This window comes from Anarrhichthys ocellatus, unplaced genomic scaffold (assembly GCF_004355925.1).
Source record: "Anarrhichthys ocellatus isolate YVR2014 unplaced genomic scaffold, GSC_Weel_1.0 scaffold15, whole genome shotgun sequence".
NCBI lineage: Eukaryota > Metazoa > Chordata > Actinopteri > Perciformes > Anarhichadidae > Anarrhichthys > Anarrhichthys ocellatus.
This window is the reverse complement of record NW_022280045.1, coordinates 874,658-897,667: the sequence shown is the minus strand read 5'-3', so window position 1 is coordinate 897,667 and position 23,010 is coordinate 874,658. Positions and strand designations below refer to the sequence as shown.

Below are 23,010 nucleotides of genomic sequence, written 5' to 3'. Positions count from 1 at the left end.
GCACTCGAGCACTTTTGCTCTATTACAATTCTCTTATTATTCCATAATCATGTATCACCTTACCACACTAGCACTTTTATTTACAACCTAACTAACTTATCCATTCAGTCTTTCTGGTTATTCATGCTTATTTATTTTAGGTACATTTGTAGCTGTGTTCAAAGTACCTGTTGTCGTTTTATTGTATCTGGCTGCAATGAAAATCGAATTTCCCTCCGGGGATTAATAGGGGGGGGGGGGGTTGAATGCATATCTCTTCAGAAACTACTGTCGAGTTAGCTTTGAGTTACCCCTCTTAAATTCGACAAGCATTGGCTGTGGCTGTCACCATGTGTGAAAATGTCTGAATGGGAAACAGAGCATTGCTGAACGCAAGCAAAAAAGGATGAGTAAGGTAAAAATGTACTTCTGGATATTGCTATTAACATTGTATCAAACGTCTAACACAATAGACGGTAACACTGTAACATCTAGTATTGCGAACTCAAAGCACTGTTTGACTGTTTCAAGATGGGCATCTGTGTCACGTATCGCAACCTCATTACTTTGTCAAATTAAATGATAAATATAATAACAGATGAGTACAATATAAATATGGATTTTCCTCTCACAGCAACATTAATTCAGATTTATCCCAGATGCCCTTTTCTCCTGCTGTGTTTCCACTCGACCCTGCTGCCACTCATCCTCCCTCCTCTCACAGTCCAAAGAGAGCACTTCAGCTATGTGGGAAGACTGCATAGAGCTCGCACTCACATTCAAACTCACATGTTTACGCACGCACTAGCAATGTGACAGTTACCAGCATGAATCTTTCAAATCAAAACAATGTCAAGTTATGTCTGTGAAAGACACCGTCTAGTGGAGTGTGGCGAGAACTAGAACATTTTGAAATACATTCTGACATACCCGCTCTTACATAATTCATATATGCTTTATTTTGTAAAAAAAACAGCAACCATGCCCCATTATGAGCTTCCTCTTAGAAGTGTGTTACTATATGGTGCTTTTATATTCTAATTGTACTATAAAAAAAATAATACAATTATTTGCTAAAATACAATTTTACATAATACAATTATTTTGTCGTTGAAGCACATAGGTTGTGAATGCCAAGGAGATATTAAGCCTGTTGGATTATAGTCAGCCTTGCTGCTAGCAGGCACCCTAATCTACAAACTCACTTTTAGCAAATGGCAACACACACACCTATGTGACTTCCCTTTGAACTTTAGCGAAAAAATGTGGTGTGGACAGTATATCAAAAGAAAGAAGTATACGTTTGAAGACTGAAAGTAGGACATAGTGCAATATAATATTCAAGCCCATATTAGCAAGTTCCCTGTGTTATTTGCATCTCTCACACACTACATTGAGTCATCTTCTGAGCTTTAACAAAAAGAAGGTATGTTGCAGCTTTTCATACAATTGCAACAAGAAGGCTTATCTTGATTTATGCACAAACACTAAAAAGTAAAATGTTGAACTTTTCTGAGACTTCTAGCTGTTTGAGCTAGGATAGTCAGGGAGGGTTTCAAAGGGGTCCAGTAGTACTTTTCAAGTACTTCCACAACACTGTACACTGATAAAATACATAGAATCAAAATGACAAAGTAATTCATATTGGGCATATTATAAAAGAAATACAATTATTTTTAGTTTTTAGCTAAAGCCCAAGTTTCTGTAGTTCAAATGTAGAACTACATTACTGTGACACTTATGACATTATGACTGTGACATTATTTTAATTGCATTCAAAAGGGGAACCTGCTGATGAGTCACATCTGACAATGACAGATTAAGAATAAAATAAAATGACTCAAATGTGATGAGCTTAAACATACTGAATAGAAGATTGGGCGCATTCTGATTGCTTCTCAACGGCCCTCGAGATGGCAACAGCTGAGCCGACTCAAACAGAAGGGTCGGATCATTGTGCGTGCGTACGGTGCTGTGGCCTTGTTCCAGATTGTGTCTCGATGAGACATAATCAATCTTATCTTTAAGACGCGGCAGTGTTAGGTACCTCCGCTGAAATATATATGTCTGTTAGCTATACTATACACGATACAAAGTTGACCTTAAATGCAGTCAGGGACTCATTTGTATTCACACCAGCAGCTCAAAAATGCAGCTCCAGCAATCTGATCTCAACTAACTTAGAATGCATTTTAGGTGCAATGTAGAGCTCTGCCCTGAGGTTAAAAAAACAAAGACCACAGTTTGATATATGTGCTCCTCTGGCAACAGACAAGGCCTCTTGACAATAAGCAACAAAAAGTCAAAAGTGTGTGCAGAGGAAGAGCTGTCTCAAACATGTCAGTATCAGGTGGAAGTCAATGCACGGAGGAAAACGAGAAATAGCTGTAGTCAGAAAGTTAAATGCGTCTTCGGACGACATTTCTTACATACCTTTCAAGAGAGTGCAAGGGGCATTTTACAGAGCAGAGGTTTAGAGAATAACCCTCGACAAGACGACATAATGGAACGGTTTAAAGGCAAATTCTACTGTCCCTCTTTGATACCAGGATGTGAAAAACAACTTTATCCAACAGTGTGAATTGGGCTGGACACACAACTGTCTCCTTCACACAAGAAGCACCTCGTCAAGGCGTAAGCACCCAGGCATTCATGTCAGTGCCATGTCCTCCACTCACTTCTCTTCTTTTATATTCAAATCACAATCATGCAGATAAATGCAATCAGAAAACTCTTTAAATCAGCCTTTCACATGAGGCCGCTCGCGACTGTTTCCCCAGCCAATAACCAGGCCTCGGTTATTCAAAGTGGCACACGTAATCTCCCTCGCTCCACCTACGCAGAGTTTAGTAAACATGTCTGTCTGCAGTGACTGAATCCACTCGGCTATTATAGGACAAAAAGCCCACCGGATCCCCCCCAAAAACAGGCGGCTCAAAGCTGTCTTTATGAGTGGGCTGTGAGGTGAGAGTAATGGGCCTAAAGACAGTGTAGACCGTGGCTTCTCAACCTGCTACCATTGGGGCCACATACCAAAGGATCCCATTGGGCAGCGACTGAATAAATCCCCCTCCACGGCTGATTAATTGAAACCAATGGATGGGGTGTCAGGAGGAGGAGAGAGGAGCGAGGAGGAGGAGGAGAGAAAGTCGAGCCCAGTCAGATGAAGGGTGGGATAGAAGGCCGCCCAGAAGCTAGGGGTCACTCACAAGTTACATCACTCCATACATTGAGAATGTCGCTCAGCGACTCAGGCGTCTCCAGTTCACACTGAAAACACTTTTAAACTCTGAGCTCGTGTGTGTGCAGATCAGACCGCGTTCCATCACAGTTGGTGTGTATCCATTGAGTGCGGCCATTCAGAACAAGTATAAATCATTTTGGTAACACTGTCTTTGTCTATAATGCTTTATAAACACTTATATTATCCATTTATATCCCTGTATCAGTACAGGCATAAGTATGCATAAATATTCACAATGATTTATAACAATAACATATTATGAAGCATTTTATAATGTGTTAAGATATTTCACAATACTTCATCATTGCACTCACTGACAGAAGTCATTGTGTATTACATTTCCCCATAATCCTTTTGTAATCCTGTATAATGTGATGATAAGTTATTCTAAGTGGTCAATGTTCGGTAAAAATATTATTATATAACAATGGACAAAACATTGTAAAATACAGTTTTACTTTAGTCCTGTTCACCATATTGTGGTTCATCCTTTTGCAATAATGACCCTCTCGCTGTACATTATCCTGATTATTACACGGCATATTACTAAAGAGATCATCAATTTGACACAAAATATTAAATTAGCAATGCTTTTATTGATTAAAAAAAATATATATGGGCATTAACGGGCATGTTACCATACTTTTGCTTTTAGGTGTCGACACTTCGTACAAACATCTGAGCCTTTAGCTTGTTTCAAACATCTGGGACAATGTTTTGAAGTTTGTACCCAAGGCAACGTACCCAATAGCCAACCTCATCCCTCTTCTGCAGCTGAGGCCCTGCCTTTAGAATGCATTCTTGCTGATCACAAGTGGACAGCTCTACCAACAGATGCAAATGCACTCCCCAGGTTGCCCTCATAACGCATTGAGATTTAATTACCCACGCAACGTTATGGAGATCAGAGATGCAGAAACGCAGGCTATATTCAAAGCAATTTAGCATCTACTCTCTCTCTCTCTGTCGCTCTGCATTATCATGTTTGCCAACTCTTGTTTCCAACTTCTTTTGTCTCACATTGAGTTTTTCTTGGTAGTTTTATTCAGTATGCAAATACCTTTCTCTATGTTTTGCAGCAGTTGTAAAAAAAATAACCCATCGTTCAGATGGACAGTTTGTAATTCAGAAGCACAAATGCAAAAGAAAATCTAGCCGGTGAAATAAATGAACATACTGGATACCATTTTTGAAAAGAATCTCTATATTACCCTTTTTTCAGCTGAAGAATTTACAAGAAAAAAAGCTTTAAAGATCTATCTCCGTTCTCTACAATAGGAAGTTGATGTATCAGAGTTAAGAGAAGCCTTATCAGGGTGTTATTTGGTCTATGGTTAAAACAACTGGTATGCATGGGACATTGCAATCACCGCTCTACCTCCACCTGTGGAAACCATCCAGCTCCTTACCTTGTCATCATTTTCCATGGTGAGGAACTTGATGCAATCACAGCAAATAGTCCCAATAGAATGGTGACTGACCAACTCCTCTATCTCCGTGATACTTAAATAGCACGACCCCTACTGGGCTGGAATCCTCAAATACCTTCCCCGGGGGAGGGAGAAGGACGTGGGCTAAGTTGTGTGGATATCTTTGTGAGATAAAAAGTAGTGGGGGGGGGAAAGCAAGGCCAGGTGTGGCTGGGGCAAAGGCGAGAGGGAAGGCAATGTATTTTATGTCAGAAATTAACAGGGGATTGAGACTTTCCTTCACGGAATGTGGACATGTTTATGTCTTAATTTGTGTGTGATAGATGATCCTACTTACATGTATGTGTGTAAGTATATGTGCATATTATTTCGGGAAAGATAATCACAGATTTCCCAATTGTCACTGGATTTTCGGTCCTGTCTACATGCAAGTTACATGTAAAAAAAAAACAATGGATCTACTATGATCATTTTGACAACCACTTCATTTCTAGGGCCGATCTGCTCTGACAGTCCCTTCCGCTGTCACATTGTCTGCGAGCGCAGGACGACAGCACCCCGGACGAAGCATCGCCAAGACAATCTCTCGATCCGATTCAGAAATAGGCTGTTCATCTCATGAAGACAATGGGATTACATGGGCGCAAGTGAACGGGAGAGAGATGGGAAGAGACGGACTGAAATAGAGACGCATACTGAGAGCAATGTGAGAGAAAGACAGAGTGACATAGAGGGAGAGGGGGGTTAGAGATAGAGGGACGAGAGAGGCAGTGACAGCTGGCGAGTGCAGACAGACAGGCAGGCGGGTCTAGCTGGAGCCACTGCAGCCGTGCGCTCTTCGTCCCCCCTCCTTCGCTTGTTCACTCATTTGCTTAACAAGTTCATTTGTGCGTAGGCCTTCATCGGGTATGGCTGTCAAGTGATGCGCGAGACTGGCCTGCGGAACTGTTGGCCCTTGCAAGCTGTTCACCTGCATCCCTCTCACCCCCCACACACACAAACATGTAGAGACACACACACACACACACACACACACACACACACACACACACACACACACAGTGCACATGTCGTTCTGCACGAGCAAGAGCATAGACACAGCACTGGCATCCGATAAGGCCGGTAGTGTGAGCAAAATGGTGCGTGAATACTGGGTTCAAGCTGCAACCTTTCCACGATATCAGCTGTGGAGCAGAAATTGAAATTGTTTTCTGGCTTGTTTTGTTGATTGTGGAGTTAAAATGATCGGTCGATTATTGGATTAATCTATACAAACAAATGAGCCAGCGATTAATTTGATGATCCAATTAATGTGACATCCTTCAAGTCTTTTATCAATATATATATATATATATATATCTCATGTTATATATTTTGCTTCCAACCCTCTTGCAGGAGCAGGGACACCTCCAGGACTCTGTGTTTCACGATTTCGCAATTATTTGAAGTTGAAAAAAATCAGAGGCAGATTGATTGATAATGAAAATAGCCGTTAGTTTCAGTCCTAGTTGATTTTCTAGCTTTATTGTGGGAACATTTTAGAGTTATCTAATGAAACAATGCAATACAGAATTGAACCAAACTGACATTTGAATTGACATTTACCGACTGCTTCACCCATCTTTCTCCATTTCACTTGTTTGTCCTTGTTTTCTTCATTGTTCCAGCCCTCTTCACTTGAGGCACATCATCTCTGTACTGCGAGTGTGCTGCTCTAACTAGAGTGTGCAAACACGCAAACGCACACATGCAGCCTCCCCCCCCCCAACCTCCTTTTCCCCCTGCTAACACGGTGAACATGCTGCCTCAACAAGCCGCATCATCAGCTCTCTTCTCCCCATGGTTCTTGCTTCCTACAAATCCATGACAAAGCTGATGAAAAAAGCCATGTTCAGCCTTTCCTCCTCACCTCGTTTCAGAGTTTTACTTAAACTACCCCCTCCTTTAAAAGTCAAATTTAGGTTCTGCTCTGTACATCACACGTGGTACATTTAGTGTTCATTTCCCAACTAACATGAACAGTCTTTAAAAGGGGCAATGTGTACGATTTAGCCAGAATTTTAGATCAAACAATATCAACTGAATGTGATGAGGTCACAGTGTTGACGTTACGTCAAAGACGTCCATGTATTGTGTTGCGGAGATATCTACTGAAATGAGCATGCTAACCAGCTAGCCCCGTCCCTTCCTATCTTTGTAATACCACATGTTTTCTCCATTAGCGATAAGGAACCGCCCTCAGTCCAACATGAGCGGACCAAGAAGTAGAGCTGCACCGATGGCTTGTCAATCACTTTGTAACATCTAACATCGTCTATTTAGCGAAACATATCTTAAATGCAACTAAGGACACAAACCGTACCGAAAAACATTCCAAATGGCGTCAATGGTGTTTTCATGCTACTATGCTCTTGCTAAAACTGAGCTCTGTAAACTATATTGTAAACTAAAGGGAGACTAAAAATATATTCTCAATTTAACCCCATTTGTATTTTTTTGGAAAAGGAAAGGAAGATGAATGTTTGAAACGTAAATGCATCCTGCAAACCTGATTCTTCACCTTTAACCTTTGATCAACAACTTTGAGCGATTTATATTTTCGGTATCTTCGTTTTTATTTCCACTTAAAGTAATTGGTTTGGATAATATGGCTGAAAAGGGGACTTGATCACAACATGCTGTACTTGCAGTCTGCTGTAAAGGTGTGTCTAATGGTGTCATAGTGTCTCCAGCACTGACAGGAAGCCAACTTTCAGCCAAAATAACACTACAATTTTAAAAGAGAATTGCCACTTTCAAGTTCAGCTAAACTATAGATAGAACCAGCACGTCACATCACAGATGCAATGGCAAAAATGTGACCAGCAATATGGACATATTGGACTGGACATCCAATTTCATACAACCAAATAAATAGTGGCAACAAACGTGTGAATAAACAAATCAAGATCTACCCAACACTCCCAATCCTAGATCTACATAACTTCATTGATGAGCACCTGTAAGGCAGCAGCGGTGTTACTGAGTGCAGCTCAGGTAACAGCAAAGTCAACACAAAAGAACCAGAAGATCATAAACCAGATAGTCTCTAGGATGTGACAGTAAATATGCGCAGACTTTGAAATGGAGCTAACAGCAACTAACAGGCCTAACACAACGGGAATATTTCAAATCAAACACATGGGAACGTGTGTTTTACCAATGAAGAGCCAGTTCATGAAAAACATTCACTGTTACTTTCGGGGAACGTTTTTAAATGAATCAATTGTATTTTTCACATTTGCATAAACAAACCCTGGGTGTGGCTTTCTGTACGTGTTGATTCTCACCCGTGAAATCTGCCTCAAAGTTGAAGCCACATCGTTCAGGAAGTCACAGCAGCAGCGCAGTCTTTTTACAACTGACGGTGGCACAACAAGCATTTAATTTTAGTTAAGTTCAAGTTCATATCAATAACCTTCCATACTATCCCACGGTACCCCAGTCCTACACTACCCTCACTAGCCTTGATTGGCTTCCTGCCATTTCACAGAGGTTGGTCCGGCTCCAGTTTGTAATGAAGAGTTACAGGAACTCGAATAAATGGGTAACCACACAGTCAAATGTCAAGGGCTCCGAAGGCAACTCAGCACTACGATTATCTTTGTGCGAATGGCTTGCATGAAGGCAAATGTGACAGGCCTGCTCCTACTGGAATATAACCTCTACCCACGTCAATCCAATTCTAATAGCCAAAGACTTCAGGTTGGCAAATGCTGCCCTATGTCACTGAAGGCTTTGGGAAGTTCACCCCTGCCATGCCCCCAACATTCTTCCATAGGGTGTTTTTGCCTGATGAGTGTAACTCTAGCTGGCCTACTAACCACTGGGTCACCACCCATATATGTATGGTACTCACAACCCTTTATTACTTATTACATGTACGTAGAGTTTATGTAGGTATGAGGCCTTTATTTCACCCCTCTTGTATATATACTTACATTTTGGATCTTAAAATTTGGCTCAAGTGTTGTGACTCTTGTGACCTGGTCAGTGTTGAACCACCACTCAACCACTTTAACCCCAGTCAAAGACTGCCTCCCCTCTCCTTTTTGCCTCAAGCAGTTGAAACGCTGTCGTTTTTTTGTGCCCCCACGGTGAGAAGCACATTCTGCAGGAAATGCCTCCACAGTTTCTTATTTCACTTGACTCCTTTAGCTTTTTATTTAGAAAGTAGAAGACGTTTAAGTTTACCCGAGATGTTTTTCTGTTGACGTGATTCTACCACGGTACTGTATTACTGGGGAGATATTTTGTTTTGGAAGTACAAATTCCGATCATTTTCTGCATAAACAATGTTAGTTAATTGGCAGTTGGAGCACTTCAAAGGCTAGCAGTGACATGAAACACTCCTCGTTCAATCGTCGGCATAAAAGATGAGCTGCTAAATTAGAAAATATCTGGTTCTTTGAATAGAAAAAGTCAAAGACATAAGCCTATGTTCATAATTACCACAAAGATTAGATTGACATGTTCAGGAATACGAAGAAGAACTGGGAAACACAGATTCAGAAAATCATTCATTAATTACCAGACATCTACTCTCATCAGGAAGTGGCTTCAGAGCACCACTGGCTAAAAAGAGAACTTATACAAAACTCTTTCATTCCCACTGCAATATCTTAATATCTCAATATTAAGGCCAAATGGACGGTCACTACTTCTTAATGCAGCTTTGCACACCTGCTCTTCTCAAACTGTTGGAGTTTTAATAACATTTTGTGCAAGTCTTTCATGGGCTTATGCGTTTTTTAAGCCCCTAACCAAAAACAATTATCTGTCATTATTTGATAGCCATTTAAATTGTTTTATCTAGTGAGCTTTAGGGATGGCTGTTTTTTGTTTTGTTTTGGACGGAGCTAGGCTAGATTTTTCCCCGTTTCCAGTCTTCATGCTAAGCTAAGCTAACCGACTCTTGGCAGTAGCCTTATACTGAACAGACAGATATGAGCGTGGTATTGATCTTCTCATCTAACTCTCTGTGAGAAAGTCCATAAGTGTGGGTCTCCCCTTCTGAGCTATTCATTCAAGGATCTAAAATTGGTTCACGTTCAGATTTTTGTTCAGTTTTCAATTGATCTGTAAACTATGGGAGGTTGTTTTGTTCCCAACTGCAGCAGCAAATAGTTCTGAATGTACGACAGCTAGGATTGTCTCCTCTAGAAGGCTTCATCTCCAGAGCAACTGCGGTAGGGCCTTATGTGTATCGTAGTATTTAGAGCCTTCTGCCATATCATACTGACTGAAAAAACACAATTTCTCAAAAACAAAGTTAAAATGATTTAAACAGATGGATATACCATAAATCTAAACGCCTTAGGAATAAGCAGCTTCTCCAACTTCGCAACGCTAACCACTAACGTTACACAAATGCTACAAATGGCTCTTTCCGTTTTCAGCCCATCAAACATATCCGCGTCCATATCTGCACACGGGGGTCCTCCCATCAGACACCCAGCTCTCCTCAGCTGGTCAGCTATCTGTCCACCTCTCCAGCCAGCCATTATCCGTCAGTTATTCTTCTTACTTATCAGTCATGCCTGCAACCATCCGTGCGCCCATCCGTGCGCCCAGCCATGCACGTACAGTCAGTTGGCTGTGTGTTGTGTTGTACGACCGTGTGCTTTTGCAAGGCAGCTGTGAGCCCGGAAGCTTAACTTAGTGAAGTCAGAGGGAGACCGAAGGTTAGAGCCACCACAGGGAGATGGACAAGGGGCGCCCACGCCCACGCACACGCACACACACACACACACACACGCGCTCTCTACATCTATTCCTGTCTTTCTTTTCCACGTGTCTTTTCCCTTGCTTGCTGAGCCTCGGTGCAGTGAGTAAACACTGCTACTTTGCACTTCCGCTCCATAAACTGCAACACCTGCCCCCAGATGGGCAGAGTGTGTGCATGTGTGTGTGTCTATGTGGTGTGTGTTCGTGTGTGGGCCCCTGCTGGCTTCCTACGCTAGATGTAATGTACTGACCTGCATATTAGCTGCAAACATCACATTATATATGACATCCATGGATATTTCACAGTCAATTCCATTTCAGTAAGTTTCCCGATGACGTGTATTTTTTTTAAATAATCCTGCCAAAATAATGAATGTTTAAACTACCACGGGTTATTTTAGGCGAACATCACCCTGCTAAACCTATAGCGCAACCGTGACAGCCTGCAGGGCAGACTGGCTAAATATGTCTACATGCTTTCTTACAGGACACATCAAGAGTAAAAGGTAGGTGTTGGAGTGCCACAGCTCTCTGGATGAATGCCTCTACAATGGAGGAATTTGTGCTTTTCAACACAACAGGCCTCATAAGCTTCTTGGTAAGGCACCCTATGATCCAGAAAATCTACTTATTTAGAAAGCAATAATCTGGGTCAGTCTGTTAAAGCCATTCGTTTTCTTTGAGTTATGACTATTTCAGACAAGTACACTGTAATGAATTGCTGTAAATTTACAGTGGATTTAAAACGGTATTTTACAGTATTTCATAATAACTGTAACATGTAGATTAACAGTCAATGGCATCAATTAACCATACCAGCAGACTACTGTAATTTATCAGCATAATACAGTATTTTCTGTGAAGTGGTGGGTACACGAATCTCGATACAAGTTCAGTGAGTCACAATCCATCTACATCGTACTGTCTACTGTAGTTTAATGTGTCAGTAATGATGATAAAATATTTTTTATTATTCAAACTGCTCATTGCCTAAAAGTCATTTTTGAGTGACAAGACCTGACCGACTGCTCGTGAACGTGACTTTGGACAGCTTCAGCTTCCATGTGAAGATCAACCGAGGAGCCGAGGTAAAGTTACGCTTATCATCCGAAATTCAAAGTCTCCAGTATTGTTTTGTCTTCATGATTATTGAACTGTTAGCATCTCAGATAAAGTTTCACTTCGTCACCTTCCTAAAATAATGGCCTAACTAATTTTTTGACAAAAATGATTTTGTTGCCTAAATCATCTCCTCGTGATGCTGGCCACCTCTGGTAAAATTGCCAACATCCTCAGTTGAACAGATCATGCGATTCTACCCCTGTAGTATAATGGCCTATGTCAAGAGTGTGATTTAGGCCGTTTTATTTTGTGTTTTCTGAAAAAACTGAAAAAATTACTTGGGCCATTATTTTAGGAAGGTGACGACTTGGTCTGTTTCATTACATTAACGTTAGGTTTCTGATATTGGTGGAGCTAGCTCTGTAACGTCAGCTAGCTTGAGCTAAATTAGCCGTAGAAAGGTTAGCTAGCTAACAGCATAGCAAGTTAAGTTAACATAAATAAAGTTAATCACCAATTACAGTGTTAAGATGTAACGTTAGTAACCTAACTTGTGTTTACTTGTGCTATTACTGAACCGACTGTAGAACCGCAAACGGTGCGATTATTAAAATGGAGAGCGGACCAGAAATCGCTGACGTGTGTTCAAGACGATGAACAGTTGAGGTCACGCTAATAGTAACGTTACGTGTGTGTTATCCCAGGAGCAACATTAACACCAGATCAAACTCATTTTAGTGTTGAACGTTAGTCCATTGTGGTTCATTGTCTTAGCTTCATTTCTTCACCTAACGTAATCAGCTCATCACATAGGCAAGTCTGTTGATTTAAACTGTAGGTATTGTTGTATTAGGTACCTATCCCTGGAGTGGTATGCTACTGTTCAGCGGTAGGTACCTATTCCTGGAGTGGTATGCTACTGTTGTTCAGCGGTAGGTACGACAAATAAAGGCTAAACTACCGCGGAATCCGCATCAAAACTGTGGCAGCTTGCAACAGGAAGTGCCTCTACTAGCTGCCGCTGCCAGGATTTGAGCTTGCCCTTTCTCGACTTCTGACCTGTCGCCTCCGCAAATTGCACAACTGTAACGCTAGCAGCCTCGTTGGGAGGGGAGGGGGCAGCTGCGCTCATGTGATTGGTTGAAAATGAGAATGTTGAAAAAAACGCATTTGCAAATCCAGCGACGTCAGGGGTCTCATAAAACCCACACACAAATGCAGTGCGATCCACAGTGCATTGGAATGTATTTGTGAATCGTTCTGCATGCATTTGAGAGTCAAATTTATTTGTGAGTCTTTCTGTGTGCATTTGCAATTATTGAGACTGATCTGACCCCATAGCATACAACTCCAGGGATAGGTACCTACTGCTGATCAATAGCATACAACTCCAGGGATAGGTACCTACTGCTGATCAATAGCATACCACTCCAGGGATAGGTACCTACCACTGAACAACAGTAGCATACCATCGACCACTTTTCGATCTCGGCGCTCCTGGTCTGAGTTCCTCATGAGTTCAGTTAAGCCGGTCATTAAAGATTTCATGGTTTTATTTGTTTTCTTCTAAACATGCAGTACATTGTGAGTTTTGTGATGTAATACAAATGTCCCTTTATTATTTGTCTTGAGAACATGTATTAAACTGCAATAATTATGTGTTGAATGTCTATTGTTATTCTTTTATTTGTTGGGAATTAAATGCAAAAGTATTGGGTTGTATTACCCTTTGTAAATAAACGGTAACATTCTGGCATATGCCGTAAAATCACCGTAAAACCCAGCTATCCTAACGTAATCAAGTATACGGTAAGATACTGTGAAAGTAAATTACGGTAGTTTCAGCGTAAAAAAACCAGTAAATTACTGGCGTCCCTGCTGCCAGTAAGTTACCGTTATTTTACGGTGAAATTGTTTAGAGCAGGGGTCGCCAATTGGCTGGCCGCGGTCCGGATCCGGACCCAGACGCCGTTGTATCCGGACCCAGGACCAAAAATCGATTTTATTTTGACAGAGCACTTCAATTTTAACCAGCGCAGCTTTTTCAGCCTTTACGGGACTTGTTCAGCGGTGCAGGAAACGCACCGACCAATGCGTTGTAAATCACATCACGTGATGCAGCTTAGCCAATCAAATATGGGTATTCTGACACGTTTCCTGACTTGAGTGAGATGTACACACACCGGAGGAGAGACGAAGAAAGAGAAGGAAGAGCAGCAGAATATTAAGTAAGTCAGAGAAGTTATTTGACATGACGTTCTCCAAAGAGAGAAAAGTGGTCAGAGAGACCAGAGAGACCAGTCTTTAACCAAGAATGAACAGACTCTTATAGGTTAATTCTTCCCACGTCAGTTTAAAACCAGTGGGTCTCACATGTTTAGAGACCGTGACGATTAATAAAAGCGGTAAATGAAGCGACACTATGAGACAAAGCACAACTCTTTTGAGCAAACGCACCCACTCACATCTAAATGAAGACACAGAAAATAAACCTAAGAGCCCAATATGATCAGAATCCTAACGCATGAATTCACTTCACAACAATGATGTTAACAGAGAGAGTAGAGCTAAACAAGTGTTAATAACCACAGATAAAGTCCAGGCTCACTAATTTCTCTTTTTAGAAGATGGGAAAAATATAATATTGTGGCTTTTTTATTGACATCACTTCACACCTGAATGAACTGAATTTAAAGCTGCAGGACAATTCAGTGAAATAATTTTTTTCTAAAATGAATTACTTTATTTTAAGATGCACATTTTTGAAAAGTCAGTTATTCTTTAATCCAGCCCTTATTAGGGCCCAAGCTACCGACAACGTCGGGCCGCGAAGGCCCTATTGATATTGTACCCGTTTGGGTAAACGTACGCATGGCTGGAGGACTTGCCATGCATGAAAACCCACCAAATTTTGGGTACTTGTCGGGCCTGGTGAATATAGCCATCTGAAAAAGAATGCATCTTTCTGTGTTAAGAAATGGCTCTCTAGCGCCCCCTACAAGTCGGACCGGCGACACCCCTCGGCCAGTATGTCCGATTGACTTGAAATTTGACACACATGTCCACTTGAGCTAGAGCTACAAAAAAGCCAATCAGACCCCTAAGCTCCGCCGACTTAGATTTTCCGCCATATTGAATTTAGTGTAAAACACATTTCTGCGAACTCCTCCTACATGCTTAGTCCCATTACTACCAAATTTGCTGTGCATCATTACTGGATCTACGTCATCAAAAGTTATCAAAAGCTTTTTGATATCTCTTTTCGTTTACAAGATATGTACCAATAAACTTCTTAGGGGCGTGGCTTAATATCAATACATATAACTTCTCAACCGTTTGTCCTAATATTACCAGATTTTCAGCATATGTGCACATTGCATCCTCTAAGATACCCTGATATTTATTTTGCATTCAACAACTAGGGGGCGCTACAGTAAACCCTCGAAGTTGTGCTTTTTGTCACTTTGTGCAGATTTCAGCCTTCGCACTTTAACGAACTCCTCCTACAGATTTTAAGCGATCAACTTCTACTTTGGTCAGGATGCTCTTAAGACCTTTGTGATTAAAAGCTATCAAAATCAAGTTTTCATCAAAGAACCTTGACATGGCGTGGCGGCCATTTTGCCTCATTGTTTATGAAAAAATAAGTTGTTATAACTCCAAGGTACATTATCCAATCCGCACAAAACTTCTTTTGCATTATGCTACTTCAAGCCTAAACATACTTCAATTGAAAAAAATTCAATAATTCATAGCGCCGCCTACTGGCTAAAGGAAATGTCATATTTTATACTTTTAATTATTCCTCCGAGCCAGGTGACCTGATGAGTCTAACATTTGGTAAGGATAGCCTTAAGACATTGATGACACATCATCATGAATATTGTGAGTTTTCGTTGAATGCTGTTGCCGTGGCGACGCATAGTTTGCCATGAAAAAGAAAGCTGATGGTTTAGTGGGTTGGGATGCTCAAAAACTCATGGAACTTTGTACATGTGTCGCAGGTCATTGGAAGAAATAGTTTATATGATTTTCTTTATTGGCTGTTTTAAATTGCCTCTATAGCGCCCCCTACAATATTTCAAAAGAGCAGCCTCAGCGCTACGTTTTAGCTACATGTATGAAACTTGGTAGGCACATGTATCCTATGGAGACTTAAAAATAAGTCTCTTGGGACCATGCTCTAAACCCTACCGGAAGTCTGCCATTTTCAATTTTGTATGAATTTATACAATATTTCGACGATGCAGCCCTCGCAGTACGTTTCACTATCTATATATAAAATTTTGATGTATAACATTTGGTAAACAGATGTATCACATGTAGACTGACAAAAAAGCCCCAGGAGCCCTAAGCTCTAAACCCAACCGGAAGTCAGCCATTTTGAATTTAGTGAAAAAAAACACATTTTTGCAAACTCCTACACGCTGGCTCCGATTTCTACAAAATTAGCTGTGGATCATAAGTGGATCTAGATCATCAAAAGTTATCAAAATCTTTTTGATATCTCTGTGTTTACAAGATATGGACCAATACACTTCTTAGGTGCGTGGCAAAATATCAATACACATAACTTCTCAACCATTTGTTCTAAGTTCCCAAAATATTCAGCATATGTGCACATTGCATCCAGTAACATACCCTGAGAATTGTTTTGCATTCGACCACTAGGGGGCGCTACAGTAAACCCGCGAAGCCTACTGGCTAAAGGAAATGTCTGATGTAATTCAGCTGGACTTGTTCCAAACGGTCCCAAACTTCTCATGCTTGATAACACTCATGCCCTGAGGATGGTGTTGTGACAAACACCATCCGATTTACATTACTTTTACACCATGTGGTTTACACTTGACACAGAGCAACATAATGCATGTTTGCACGTGTTCTGTAGCGCCAGGCAGCGGATACAGGAAGCATCGGACTATTTGCAAAGCATCATTTCCAGCATCAGGCGGTCCACGCGGGATTAAAAACGTCTCGCTCGCGGACGCGCCTTCCGACGGTCGCGGACGTTCTCGGACGCGCAGGCCGGAGTCCCGCCGGCACCCCCGACGCGCTGCAGATTGCGAGGGCCCGTTCATCGCTGCTCGCAGCTTTAATTGTACTTGAAATTAGAAGAACATTTATATGTATTATTTGTAATCCATCCAGTTAAATTTGAAAAGTGAGAATAATAATTGTTAAAATATAATTGATGTGTACTTTCTTTATTTAATTTGACTTTAATTAAGTTGTTGACTACACAGAGACGTTGTTACTACTACTAGGCTTCTTGAATATATTTATATATTTATATGGCACTAAATAGCGCAAGTTAGATATTATTGTAATGTTCCGGACCTTTGCCCGAGGACATTTTCTCAATCTGGACCTTTTGGAATTTTAATTGAATACCCCTGGTTTAGAGTGTAGTATTGACTAAGATTCAAAAATAATAAAAGAAAAGTAGTTTACCATCCAGCCGAATGGTATCATAATGTATGAATGCATGTAAACGTGCAGTCACTGTGAATACAACTTACTCAAATACGATAATAAAATAATGAAATTATGAAACCACACGAAGTCGAAGCATTGACTTGTCTGGATATGGAAATGGTATCTGATCTGATCCTTTCTTTCAGTACAGAGGATGTCAAAGGCAATCACCAGCACTCACTTAGCAATTACCAGATCCATCTGAACTCCTTATTACTCCAATTACTAGCGAAGCATGCCTTGAACGCACACACATGGCCTCAGACCATTGTCCCAACACCGTGAGGTCGGACTACCGCTGAGAAGAACGATGTGACCCATGTAATCACAGAGGAAATGACCAGGACCAGGGCTTTGATCCGAGATGGGCATTTTTCATAGAATTCCTTTGTTTGCTTTTTTTTTTCTCAGAAAAAACAACTTTTGAGATATTTTGTGATTTTTCAAAATGGGAGAACTTAAGTACTATTATTTAAAAATATTTTAAAAAGGAATACAATCACATAGAGTGGTAGTTATAATTAATATCATTATTATTATGGTTACTATTTTGATTATGATTATCTTTATTATTATTGGGGAGATTAATGACCAATTACAAATCAACCAAAAACATTCTTGTTCCCGTAAAAATAACTAGACTTGTTACAATTGTTACAAAAAGCTGGCAATGAAAAGGGGGCAAAATTGCACAGCAACTTAAAGGGACAGTTTCTTTTTATTTTTGATTATCAAGGCACAGTGCAGCAGCGTTGGCAAAACATGACTTCTTAATTTTACAGCTGTTAAGCATTTAAAACCGCTCCAGGTATGGTTATATCTTTTTAGCTCTGTGTGACAACAGCATTATCAGACGGTTTCAGATGGGTTTTTTCAATAGTGATTTAGATCATTAAATCATAACATTTTTATTGAATCACACCGGTCTCCTGCTGAGATGCATCGTTTCCTAAGTAGAAAGGTACTTTGCACACAGGACTGATTAGTGCAAAGCAATTTGTGTTGTCTGCGGATAAGAGGTCCTCCTGTTAGGTAATAATGGAGACATTACAACTGTTTGTGGCAGACATTACACCAGTGGACACCGAGTGCTACATTTACGTAAGACTACTGTCAAAGAACAGACTGCTGTCAAAGAACAGACTGCTTCAAAACTCAAGCAACTCAACTGTTTCGTTGTTTGGAGTATAACCTAAAGCTGTGTTCTTATCTGAATAAAATACACTGAAATACCTCTTTTTTCTAATAATTTCACAGTTTTCAAACCACATAGTTCCCTTAGGATTAACAAGGTATAACTATCAATACCCTTTGAGATCTGTATCAACCGATTACCTGGTGACAAACCTGGATCTGAGCAATGTTGAATGTGTGATACTTTTTTTCCAATGGCAGGGCTTACATAAAGTTTTCATTACAAAACAAAGCTTTTCAATGATTTAATTAACAAAGGGTATTTTCTTTTTCTCTAAAAGACAAACACCTGCAAACAAAAGTGTACAATGCGTGCATGTTAGTGAACCCCCCTGTTCTGGTGCGTGAATGTTAAAGTACTTCTTAAAAGTATAAAACCATTCTGACTGGCAAGCCGAGAGAACCTTTTCCCCCTCTACAGTGAGTCTGCCGATGTGAGAGACGGAGCCATATCGGGTTTAGCTGCAGCATCTTGTCTCATTTATGACATTAAAGATAAACACATCACGTCCACAAACAAAACCCTGATAAGAGAAGGAGCTGACGACAATTCTGTGAAGTTCACCGGGAAAACCCTGCTGTCGGTTTCTGACAAGACAGCCCATGAATTCATACTTCATAATTATGGAGACATATGCACAAGCATCCACTGCTTGTAATTATGTAGTGTCCACACAGTCCTGTCGCTCAGAGCTTTTGCGAGAAATACGGTGTGTGTGTGTGTGTTAACAAATCTAAACTGTCCAGTATGCGTCCTTCTGACAAATTTATCTAAAGGAGAAAACCAGAATCAGCGGATTAGCATGAGGACTGTCAGCTGCGAATGTGCACACACACACATGCAACAAACACACACACACACACACACACACATACACACACACACACACTATGCAGCTCTAAATATCTTCAACCTTCCACCCACAATCCATCCCTGAATTTTGTTTGTGAACAATTTGAGCAGCTGTTTTGCTGGCGTGTGCGTGTGTTTCTGCCTACAGAACCATAGCAAGCTGACTCAGCCTCAACAGTAGCAATCGGAAACAAGAGACAAGGACTTGGCTAACAACGTAAGCCGGCAGCAAGGTCGGATGAGCACGCACACACACTTTTTTGTCTTTACCTGCCATAATGGAACTAACCATATATCTTATCTCAAACAGATCAAAGGATGTAATTGTTTCAAAAGTGTTTCAAAGCAAGTCGACTGTTAAAAAAAAGCAGAGTGAAGGACGGATGTGCGATTAAAGCGACTTGTGGGGGAGGAGGGTTGGGAAAGAGAGTGTGTGCGTGTGGGGGGGGGGGGGGGGGGTGTATAAATATCGGCCTTTTTCTGGACACTTCAGCTTTTCTACTCTGTCACTCTCTTTCACACACACGGCGGACCGGCCCACTTCCTTACCAACCCCATCTCTCACGGCGCTGCCCCGGACTTCCCACTGCAATTACTTATAAAAACTTTTCAGGGGCCGCCACACGTGGTCGGGTTTTTAAAGAGCTGCGTCCCCCTCCTTGCGTGGTGCGGGGGGTATTGAGTCGTCACAGACCCCCTGAATGATCACCGAAAAATAAGGCGGCGTAGACAATAGCTCGTCTTGATGAATTCAATTCTTTCAGGACCCTGTACCGTTGTCCAGGCAGCTCCGGGCGAAACAATCGTTGCTTTGATAGTCCAAGAAACACACACTCACTCGGTTGCTCTTAGAAACTCCCTCTAACTACTTCCGAATTAGGATCTAAAGATAATATACATCTGACCGGAACTTGGGATGCGTTCAGTTTTCTCATCCCTAGAAGTCTCCTCTTTCGAAAGTCTCGTTTCCTGCCGCTTAAGCGTGAGGCGTAACTAATAAAGAAAAAAACATCAGCACGCTCGCCTCTGATGCCAATGAAGAAAAAAACTAAACAAAACAAAAACAGAAATAAACAACTTGACAGGTTGAACTGACCTGGTCTGCGGTGGAAGCGGCAATGGTGTTCGACTCGGACATGATTTGACGCTGTGACCCAGTGGTGCTTCTCTGCTGGCCACTGTGGGCTCCTTCATTCACACCTTGCCTTTCAGTTCCACGGCGCGCGAGAGAGAGCGAGAGAGGGGGGAGAAAACACAGTATACCCTCCCTTTTGCCCTGGCTTGATTAATGTCTGAATTACTTTCACCTCATTTCATCTGATGGAGCTCTGCTTCCTCTCCGCCTCTCTTGCTCATTCGGCATGGTAGCCCGCTCTCTCTCCCCTCTCTCTCTCTCTCTCTCTCTCTCTCTCTCTCTCTCATGCCCACCCCTCCCTTCCTTCTGTGATTCCAGCTCTGCCTCCCCTCCCTCCCTCCTTTGCGCCCTTACTTTTTTTACTCACCCCTCCCTCGCTCTCTTTTACGTTCTCTTTTTGCCCCATTTTTTTTCCCGTCGTATTTCACCATTTCAGGAATATGCCTCCCCCCACAGAAAAAAAGACACAGGAGAGATCCACAGTCTTTTCCCTCTACCTCCACAATGAATGGCTCGTTGTCACTCCAGCACCTAGGCTGAATACAGAGCAAGTAAGTGGGAGAGAGGAGAACCGATGGGGGCGGTGGCGGTGGAGGGGACAGGGAGGTTTTGAACTTCTAGTTAAGCTGGCCGGAGTAAAGCGGGGGGAGGTCTGGAGCACCCATGGGCTACGGCCAAGCTCTCTCTCTCTCTCCCCCTTACTCTTTCTCCCAACAGATTAAAGCGAGGAGACAAAAAAAAAGTGAGGAGCCCACAAGTGAGGAGCCTGCCCGCCTTCCACTGGACCCCCCACCCCCTCACCCAACACTACTCTTTCTCTCTGTCTCTCTTATTTCTTCCGTTTGTTTTCAGGGGCAGCTGCTGCAACTCTACAGACCACCAACAACTTCCCTTTCAGCAGCACTTGACTCTTCCAAATCCTTGTCCGTCTCTACACCCTGACATTGCCAATGCTCCCCCCCCCCCCCCGCTGTGGCACATCGAGAAGCCACCTCCGCCTCGGCCCGTGACATGTTCACAGAGTTACACCCTTTCAAATTCAACCGCTTCCCTCCCGAGCCTCCGTTTTGTTTTTGCGCGCATTGTTGTGCCTGTTTGCCACCATATGGCTAATGGCTACCCGCAACAAAAAGAGCAATGGAGCAAGGCAAGGAAGTGAGTGAGGAGAAGGTAAAATTGCATCCACAATAGCGGCGAGATTAAGCGATCAACAAACACATCACTCAGGCGGCAGAACGAGATGCCACGACGATTTTCCTCGACTGGATGTGGTGCGGGCGATGTCAACAGTTGACAAGCAACTGGCACCCGGCCTAATGGGTGTTTGATAGCCGGGTACAATGGCCCCTGCCGCTTGAGTGGAGGCCTTCCAGTTATGTTCAACACGAGATGAGCAATGCAGACAGGATGCCATTCATTTGTCTATCAATTCAGAGGATTAGAATCTCACAGGGGATCCAATAAAGGAGTCATTACCATATACCCGCCCTTTTCAGTGTGCTCGGAGGAAGTACTGAGGGCAATGAAAACAAGTGCCCCCAGCAAACAGTTGACCATGTTTTGACAGACTTGGAACAGACCAATCATTGTTGACGATGCACCATTGCACTTTCTCCGTCACTTTTGTATTTCTCCTTTGCAGCGATCGATAAATCTTATCTTAAAAGTTCTTAAATTCACAGCGTTTGCTGTTTCAAGTTGTGAAAGCAGACACATAGCGCTAATTTACAAAATACATATTAAGCATAAATCTTAAAAGATTTAAGACTTAAAATGTACTCATTGTGATATCTCGATATTCACTCTGTGGTTTGATTGGAGTGAATCTAGATCCTGTGCATTGAGGCCAGGCAAATATATCTGTATACAGATATATACATTAGCTTGCAGATATATTGATATCGGCCAATAAGTGACAAGAAATTTCAGTACAGAAATGCAAAACTAGATTTGAAAGTGTCTAATCTTCACATCAACTAGGGAGCAGTGACGAATATATTTTTCAACTGCAAAATGCCCTGCTAAGTGTATATATATATCTTGGTCAAAATCCATAAGATTGTATGAGTGACAATTTGCAATTTGAGGTCATTAAAGCTGGTTCTCCCTTCTTTAAGGTGCTATTTCAGGGATATGACAAGGAATTATAATAGTACAGAAGTCTGTGTGTGTGTGTGTGTGTGTGTGTGTGTGTGTGTGTGTGTACATTTGAGAACTAAACTATGGAAGATCATCAGTTCCTCCACAGGGATCCAGACACTTTTTGCCAGCTCTACATTGGGAGGGTCTGTTGGCCTCAGATTAGGTCAAATATAATGAAAGGCTTAACAAGCTAACTGTGCTAACAGAGCTAACAGTGTTTAGCCAAGGAGTAACCGGAGGGTGAGTGCTACGCTTCCGCGAATCAGTGAAAACTGGGTATGAGTTTAGTGGGGACAAACAGATCCTAAAATAAATGCATGGTTTTGGTTGCAGCTGGCTCTTTGTGAAGGGGGGGGGGACTTGTTTTGTTAACTAATTATCCCATTATGTTAGGTCATTTAACTCCAATTAGAGAAGCACAGATGCCGCTGCTGCTAATAACACCAACTTGTTAAAATTCTCACACTTGTTTCTTCATGTGTGCTTCCTATATGTCAGTAAAACGGCCTGTGTGAGAGAATAAGAATGTGCACAGTGTGGATGTCCACCGCATTCTCAAAAGGCAGTGAAGCCTGTTTTAGTCACTGACACCAAGAGCCGGAACTGTCGTCGCACGTCACTCCTACGTGCACCTCGTCCGACAAAAAGCATGTCTGTACCACATGCATTGAATATGGGCGCACACTTTTGCACATCCTCACCTGGAGGACAATCGTATAGTTGCATT

The 23,010-nt window shown here is 41.8% G+C and overlaps 1 protein-coding gene across 5 annotated transcripts in view; it reads right to left on the bottom strand.

The window, feature by feature from the left end:
- The window catches only part of slc6a9 (solute carrier family 6 member 9), a 70,088-nt gene that overhangs the window by 26,337 nt on the left and 20,741 nt on the right, over positions 1-23,010 (bottom strand). For 2 of the 5 annotated variants that reach the window (XM_031854418.1, XM_031854421.1), the window contains exon 1: positions 20,103-20,385. The exons of the other annotated variants lie outside the window; for them this stretch is intronic. In XM_031854418.1, coding sequence (XP_031710278.1) covers positions 20,103-20,200 — 98 coding nt within the window. In that variant the 5' untranslated portion in view covers positions 20,201-20,385. Of the gene's footprint in view, positions 1-20,102; positions 20,386-23,010 lie in introns of those variants that run through there. 5 annotated transcript variants of the gene reach the window in all.